Here is an 8,064-nt window from a genome sequence, read left to right on the forward strand (position 1 = left end):
CTAGTGCAATACATGGGGGCATAAAGGGGATAAGACACTCACTCTACCCAGGGCTATTCCATGACTGACTCAGGAAAGGAGCTCCAGGTGCTGTTCCAGTTCTGTGCAAACTGGTGCCATCCTAAGGCCTTGCTTCCCCATCCTCCCTGAGCAAGCAGAAACCAATTTAACAGAAAAAGCATATGGTAAAACATGGTATCTTACCCCCCACCAGCAACATAGCTCTGACCAACTCGTGCCTCAGTAAGGATACAGCAGAGCTCAGTAGAAAAGTTACAGGGAAGGTGCTACAGCTGGCAAAGTACAGCATAGTGCTGTGGGGAGACAGATGAAGGGAGATGACTGCGAAGATGTAACAAGCTACAGCATCAGAAAGGGGCAAAGGCAATAAGATAAAAAATACTTGCTCTTTCTGTTACTGCAGGAAATGCTGATGAGAATAACTTGATGCCAGCTGGAGAAATATAAAGAGCCACTCACCCTTCCAAGTGCCTGCTCAAGTCCCTGGGAGGGGAAATACTCATCTGGAGCAACAAGTGATGTGATTGCTGGCTCCAGAAAGGCATAAACAACAGGAAATTTCTTTTCTGGCTATCTTGTAACTCAATTTTCTTAGAGCAGGCTAGGGCCAGGCCACAGATTTTTCCTGTAGATGGCTGATCCTTAGAGTCAAGTTAAGGGAACTAAAAAGTACATCAGGTAGCATGGCACAGTGATAATGGAAGGGTGGAGAACAGGAAGCCCTGTGTTTTATGAACCTAGATATGCTGAGTGTCCAATGTTTTTTTGGTTGTGCTAGCCAAGTATGGCAGTATCTCAAAACTTCTTGCCTGTTACTATCTTGGGTTAAAGTAATTAAGCACAGGTTATGGTAAAACTTCCTTTTTTTTTTATTGAAAAACATGGGTGGGAGAAAAGACATTATTTACACAAGTTCCCAAGTGCAGCTCAACTCAAGAACATATGACCAGCAATATGATAAAAGGATGTGGGTCCAAAACAGAATTATGGAGGCTACCAAACAGTATGAGTACAACTCTCTGGTAAACACAGACCTTCAGATAAGATCAGCAACTGAAAAGAGAGAAAATGAGAGAAGGTAAGTATGGACTGAGTGTGCTAAGAGCCACAGTGCCGCGGTACAGCACACCTACTGCTGCTCCCAGGTTCTTCCCCAGGGGAAGAAAAGATAAGTTGGCCTTGGGAATGAGGCATGTGGCAAAACAAAACATCTGGCATTTCTCTTTCAGGTGCAGCACACCAGTTCCCAACTGGAGGATGGTAGCAGCCTCACTGGGGCTGGCCTGCACTCACCGTTCATGGGCATCTCATCTATCTGGGTGGAATAGTACTGCTCGATGTCTCGCAGGATGCGGATGTCATCATTCTTCACAAAGTTGATTGCTACACCTTTTCGGCCGTATCTGCCTGACCGGCCAATTCTGTGGAGGCAGAAGGAAGGAGAGAATGGAGCCACCTTGGGGAAGGGTAATCCAGTCACACCCCCCATGCAAAGGCTGATCTTACCTGTGTATGTAGAGTTCTCTGTTGTTGGGTAAGTCGTAGTTAATGATCAGGGACACCTGAGGCACATCCAGACCTCTAGCCCAAACATCTGTTGAAATAAGGACTCGGCTGCAAAGAGAAGGGGACAGTTACGGCTATTCCACCTGGCTGAGGTGGGTGTGAGAGCTGAGAAGGTGTAGTCCCCAGCACAGGGCATCCCCTGCTATTCTGTGCTCCTCCCTGCCCACAGCACACTGGCAGCATCCACACTTTTGCTGCAAGGAAAGCTGTCCTATGCAGCATCACCAAACTTCAGTGAAGACAGGTAGTACTAAGACAGCTTTCATCTTTCAGAAAAAATATGATGCTTCTAAGAGTTTAAAATACAGAGGACAGAGCCCAGGTATTTTTCTTGACTTACTTTAAATGCATCAACTCCCAACCCCTTCAGCAAAATAAAACAGTCTAATACTATGCCTAGAAGTCTGAGCATCCCTCCTTGCAAAGTGGCAATCTGCCAACCCTGTGACACTGCAGGGGGATAGATGGGAATCAGAGCTCTTCCTAATTTGAGCCTAACAAGGCCTTCAGAGAGGAGAGGTATGGGAGTTTCTGAGGTCTGTTCCCTTCAGACGCTAGAAGAAATCCTGCCTTGAGGTAGTAATGCTGAAAGCAACACCATTTAAGGCACTTACCTTGCGCCAGATCTGAACTCTTTCATGATGGACTCTCTCTCCTTTTGTGGCATGTCCCCATGCATGGATGAAACTGTGAAGTTGGCTTCTCTCATCTTCTCTGTGAGCCAGTCTACCTGTGCATACAGCCAAGCAGCCTGGGTTAGTTCTTTGCTCAGGACAGCCAAATGCACTAGTGCTTAGAGAATGTTTGCAGAGGCACATGCTGGTAAGGGCTGAGAGACACTTTAACAAGCATTCTGGAGCTAAAAAAAGTAAATAATCCTTACAAGGCATCAGCTGTATAACACAGGGCTCCACGAGCCCTGAAAGGAAAGGAGTTAAGGGCATTCATTCAGAACATGTGGTTTTGTTTCAGGGATTATAAGCAATTAGAGTAAGAAGCACATTCTTACCTAATCAGCTCTACTTCTCTAAAAAGGCAATTCCTGCCAAGTCTATCGGGTCTGCCTATAACCAGTTGTTTAAGCTAGGCACATCCCAAAGACAAATGTTTAACCTCTGTTCTTACTAAACTATTCCCAAACGGGGAAACAGCCAGACTTTTTAACTGGATTTGTCCCAGCATTCTCCTCTGAGCCACCCTCAGAAAGTACCATGCCCATCTGACGGCTGCTGTACCTTTCTCTTGGTGTTACAGAAGATGACAGCCTGGGTGATTGTGAGCGTGTCATAGAGATCGCACAAGGTGTCAAACTTCCATTCTTCCCTCTCCACAGCCACAAAAAACTGCTTGATTCCTTCAAGGGTCAGCTCATCACTGTAGGGAAGAACAACAGCGATACCACACTACAAACAGGTAAACGTATACAATGCAGTTAGAAGGGCTGGGTGTGCTTCAGCGGAGATCACACTGCTGCCCTGTGTGCTGTGGGTTGCTGGGTCTATGCGCAAGTCCAAGTTGTTCTAGAAAGTCCCTGGAGAATTTTGCTCTAGGAAGGGCCTCGAACGTGACCCATGCAACAGAGACTAGAACTGGGGCACCCCCTCTGCACTAGGTAGCCATCTTCAAAGGGAAACATTTCTGTTCTCATCGTTTTTACATTCAAGCTTCTTGACAAGAGAGACTCAAGAAAGGAAAATGGGGCAGTGTAAGAAATCAGGCAAGAGGGAGGCTCCTGCTGTCAGGCTGCCTACACTTACTCCTCCTGACTCCTGCTGAGTTCCAGTGCATGAGGACCTGTGACATCACTGGACATAAGCTGCACCTCCAAGGGCATTCAGCATCAGTCAGCTAAAGGCTTTTCTGGCTTGCTATGTAACAGCAAATTAATGGAGGAGACCTACAACAATCCTCTGGAGGAGCACAGGAATTGGGTAGGTGTGGAAGATGGATTTCCAGGAGAAGAGACTGCTATACGTGGGGAGGATGAGGGGGCAGAGCAGGGGGCAGTCAGGCTGAGCAGCAGTGAACAGAACTGGACAAGGAAAAAGTCAGAGAGACAAGTCAGCCTCTGCTAGAAAATGGGACACGAGGATGTCTGCAAACACCTAGGCAAACTGCAATGGTGAGAAGGAACGTGAGAGAGACTCTGTGTGTTTAAATTGGTTAATACTGTGAACTGCCCAGGGCTGGACCAACTCAAAGAGCTCCTGTTCTTTCCAAGGAAACTCACTCACCGTTTCACCAAGATGCGAATGGGGTCTGTCATGAATTTGTTGGTCATCTCCAGGATTTCATGAGGCAAAGTGGCGCTGATCAGAACCACCTGTGTAGCTGGAGGCAAGTATCTGTACACATCATAAATCTGCTCCTTAAAACCTGAAAAGCAAATCAAGTAGCACAGAACAGTTAGCACATTTTTCTCCCAAATATCCTGCTCTTTCACAGTTTGATCTGAAATCCAGTATTTGGCCTATGCTATGACATGAACATTAATGAGTGAATCTAACTCAAAGTCAGTGTCACACATAGCTCATCTCTTCCTCATTTTCCCAAACCCACTACAATGTGGCCATGGTACACAGTGAAGTATGAAAGGCAGTGCTCAAGAATTTATAACTATTGAAAAGAATGCTACAACTAAATCAGACAGGGTATATTAAGCAGCTTAACCTGTTACAGCCTATAACATGACTATAATCATCTAACTTTGGCAAAAACCAATTGTTTTTAGCAGCAGGACTGCCAGCTTGGACACCCTGGAATCTCAAAGAAGTGAGGAAAAAGGAAGTAAAAGGGAGACAAATGTTTTACCTTTATTGAGCATTTCATCTGCTTCATCCAAAACCAGCATTTTGATGGCACGAGTCCTTAAACTTCGACGACGAATCATATCTGTAAGATTTCACTTTGTAAGATGAAAAGGCTCTGAAAGCAAGTGAGCCTACACTGCTCCCAGCTGCTGTCAGGGCATTTCGGTGGAGGAGGGACAGGCAATTCCCCTGTTGCCAACAGACACTGGTGTTTGGTGAAAGAAGGCACATCCAAGGGCCACAGCGTGTCCACTGCACTCTGCAACCTAGGGGGACGTCTCTGCAGCCCGGCTAAGGGAGCACTGACTGCAGGGAAGCTCTGAGAGTCTGAGCTGTGGGGTGCTATTTGCTAACTGCACAGGACAGGTGACCCAGTCTCCCACAGTAACTACAGCTGGATGTGAGAAACGCAAAATGCTACCTCAACAGACTGGGCAAATCCACATCCTGTTTGAAAGAGCACTCGGCTTTGTGTAATCCCTTAATACTGTGATAGAAAAGTATTTGCTATTAGTGCCAGCCCAGCTTGGCAGCAGCTCGCATTTTTTTTTTTGCTTGTGGGGAGTAGCTCTATGTTCTCCCACTGACAGGTGCTTGCGTAAAAGTGCTGCCTGTTTCTCAGAGATCCAGAAGATGTGAGCTTGAAGACTAACACTATCACTGTGGTAACTGCCACGAGGAGTAAATATAAAAATTTTCATGCCATGAAACTAGAAAGTACCAGCTGCAAGGGCACCTGATTTAACAAAGACAGAGCGATGGCCAGTACACAGAAAATATGGACCTAACTTTGACATTCAAGTAGACCCACCTCCTCCAAGATTCTTCCTGGGATTGTAACATTTTCTCCTTAAAAAAATACTCTTTGTTCCCATGCCACCATATAAGAAAACACTTCCAACAATGAAAAGCAAAACATAAACAGAGAAAATCCAAATACTATCTCCACTGATTTCTCTCTAGTCTTTTCCAAATATTACTACAGTAAGTTGTTACCTTGTTATACTTTACATTAATGTTACATTAATGGTGTCACAATAAACATAATTTTCATGCTATTTCAAATCTAAGCGCACAAAAGTTGCAGGAGCTTCCCATGGCTCAACTCAGGTCCGAAGCCGGAGGTGATGTAGCCCCCCACATCTCCTTACCAAACACACGGCCTGGAGTGCCAGCAACAACATGCTGCCCATAATCCAGTTTTCGGATATCTTCGCCCACGTTGGTCCCTCCGATGCAGGCGTGACACTGGACATTCATGTAGTCTCCCAGAGCAAGAAGACCCTGTGTTGGTACAAAGGAATGGCTTAATTAACTGAGCTCTCATGAAGTTTGTATTTGTGAAGAGATGCAGGTCTGCAGAGCCATATGGTGGTTTGTTGTTTGTTTTTGGTTTTTTTTTTTTTTTTTTTTTTTAGAGATGTAAGCACAAGCAGTTAGAGGGTTTTTTTATGTCTGTTACCAAAACCTCCTCGACAGCAGGCTTTCAAACACTGGAAACTCAGTTCCCCAGGGATCACAACTGCTTTAAAAGTGCTGTCCTTAAAAATTCACTTAGGACTGTGTAAAACCTTAGACTGCTAACCAGCCTGGTCATGTAAGCAAGAACAGATAGATACAGTGCAGATAAGCAAAACAGCCCTTTATCAGAACTTCTTATTCCTTTCAGAAACAGAAAGAAAAAGCAGAAGCTGTGCTTTAAGCTCTGCTGAGGAACACCTGAGAATCAGCCCCAGGCCTTGTGAGTGCTTTACAGACAGTGGTTTAAATGCTCCTACCTTCTGAATCTGTACAGCCAGCTCCCGAGTTGGTGCCAAGATCAATGCCTGGGTCTCGCGAACCTGATTAAAACAGGTGATCACATGGCAGTTATCACAGGGCAGATATCCAAGCAACAGTACTCTGAAATGTCACAGTGGAAGGATTAATCATAGAATTTTGTGCTAAAACCTAGTGTTTGCAAGGGTCAGTACACCTAGAAAGCTGCTCTCACACAGAACATTTACACAGTAACAGCCTCTTAATTGTTACTTTTGACAAGACAACACATAAGCAGTTCTTCGATAGCTCATTTTTCATTCCAACCCAATTTCTGGAAACAATTATAAAAGTGTGTACTTTCCTTGCAAAAGAAGAGAAACACATTTAAGGCACTTCAATTTTGTGTGTTCAGTTCAGATAAAAACCTTGTGTTGCACAAGGATTCCAAGATAATGTTTTAAAGTGTCATGTTTGAAAAATATTACGAGCACTTTTGCAGACATGAAGCCAAAAGCTGACCTTTTCATTTAGAACACGCAACATTTATTTTTATGTCACCAGGCAGTGACAGGTGAATAACAATCTAAGCTTTAAGAGGGTACTGGCCCGCAGAAAATCATCATTTTATTCAACAGCATCTACAGATTCAAGTCATCCTTAAAAAAAACAATTGGATGGACACAATACCCCTGACTAGAACAAAAGCAAACATCTGTCAGTCAAAAATCTAGGTTTGATTCTGTGCAATGTATGCCAGCCGTTCAGACAGGTTGCTCGTGCCATTAGGGCTGTTTGAGGACAATTCTGCCTGCTGAGAGATTAATTTAGCCCTCTAATATGTGAAAAAGGGCAGCTGTTAAAGCCCACTTTATAATTACAAGACTTTATCTGAACTTATTTTGCCAGGGTGGGTTTAACAGTTAAATTGTTAGAGAGTAGAGTCTGGTGAAATCTTCAGTCAGAAATCTGTCTGAAGTTCACTGCCTGTAATTAAAAGATTTCAATGTAAAGCTTTGCTTATTCAAGACTCTACCAATTTAGTTAAAAATCATTTTTAGCATGTGCTATGAAATTACCTGTATATCCAGGCACTGCAGAACAGAGATGGAGAATGTTGCTGTCTTCCCTGTTCCTGACTGTGACCTGAGAAACAGATGTTTGGTGAACACTCTGGATGTCTGGACAAACAATATAGGCAATTTCAGGATATTCCATCTCTCTGCTCTTTGTCACTCCTTCATTGCAAAGGAGTCAATATTGCCAACAGTGTATCTGACAAAGTTTTGTCACAATCACAGTGTGATCTGCAGACAGGCAGCTTTGAGAACTGCAATATCAGGGATAGAGCACTCCTTTGCAGGGTCTCCAGCTCTGGCATGTTTACTCCTTATCAGACCAGCATTTTAATTTCCTGCAATTTGTCCCAGATATTTTTTTTTCTTTTAAAGTAAATGGCAGGTAAGCCAAAACAATTTGGAAGGCTAGCAATTTCCACTAGCAACCTAGAAAGGATTTTTTTTCCAGTGGGATGCACATCCTTCTTTGTCTTTAGAGACATAACAAATTTTTGTCTGCTTACTTTCTCCCTTGACTGAGATTGCAGTTGCCTCTGGCTTTGCTGGAAAATATTCCTAAGAGCCTCAGAGCCCTGTTCACTGAGAACACACAATATCTTGGCTGAATATTACACTGACATACCTAAGCCTAATAAAAGTTGACATTAACAACTGCTAGGATCACAGTCTGTGTGCAAGTTAGCCCATTTCACCCCGTGATGTGACTTCCCTGACCCTGCCACGCAGCGGCCCACGACCACGGGTGACGGAGCTCCCTTCCAGCTTCAAGGCGACGACCGTGACCGACACCCCCGCCTCCTCCGGGGCCCGCAACGCCCTCAGGACACAGC

The 8,064-nt window shown here is 44.5% G+C and overlaps 1 protein-coding gene across 1 annotated transcript in view; it reads right to left on the reverse strand.

Moving 5' to 3' along the window:
• Positions 1–866: 866 nt before the first annotated feature.
• EIF4A3 (eukaryotic translation initiation factor 4A3) overlaps positions 867–8,064 on the reverse strand; it is a 7,779-nt gene continuing 581 nt past the window's right edge. Inside the window, exons 3-12 of the mRNA XM_010562449.1 lie at positions 7,235–7,301; positions 6,176–6,238; positions 5,549–5,681; positions 4,399–4,479; positions 3,822–3,963; positions 2,823–2,961; positions 2,202–2,317; positions 1,528–1,635; positions 1,315–1,442; positions 867–1,074 (exon numbers count right to left, since the gene is read on the reverse strand). Of these exons, the coding sequence (XP_010560751.1) occupies positions 1,058–1,074; positions 1,315–1,442; positions 1,528–1,635; positions 2,202–2,317; positions 2,823–2,961; positions 3,822–3,963; positions 4,399–4,479; positions 5,549–5,681; positions 6,176–6,238; positions 7,235–7,301 (994 nt within the window). The 3' untranslated portion in view covers positions 867–1,057. The remainder of the gene's footprint in view (positions 1,075–1,314; positions 1,443–1,527; positions 1,636–2,201; positions 2,318–2,822; positions 2,962–3,821; positions 3,964–4,398; positions 4,480–5,548; positions 5,682–6,175; positions 6,239–7,234; positions 7,302–8,064) is intronic.

Source organism: Haliaeetus leucocephalus, unplaced genomic scaffold (assembly GCF_000737465.1).
Source record: "Haliaeetus leucocephalus isolate CR32 unplaced genomic scaffold, Haliaeetus_leucocephalus-4.0 Scaffold160, whole genome shotgun sequence".
NCBI classification, from domain to species: domain Eukaryota; kingdom Metazoa; phylum Chordata; class Aves; order Accipitriformes; family Accipitridae; genus Haliaeetus; species Haliaeetus leucocephalus.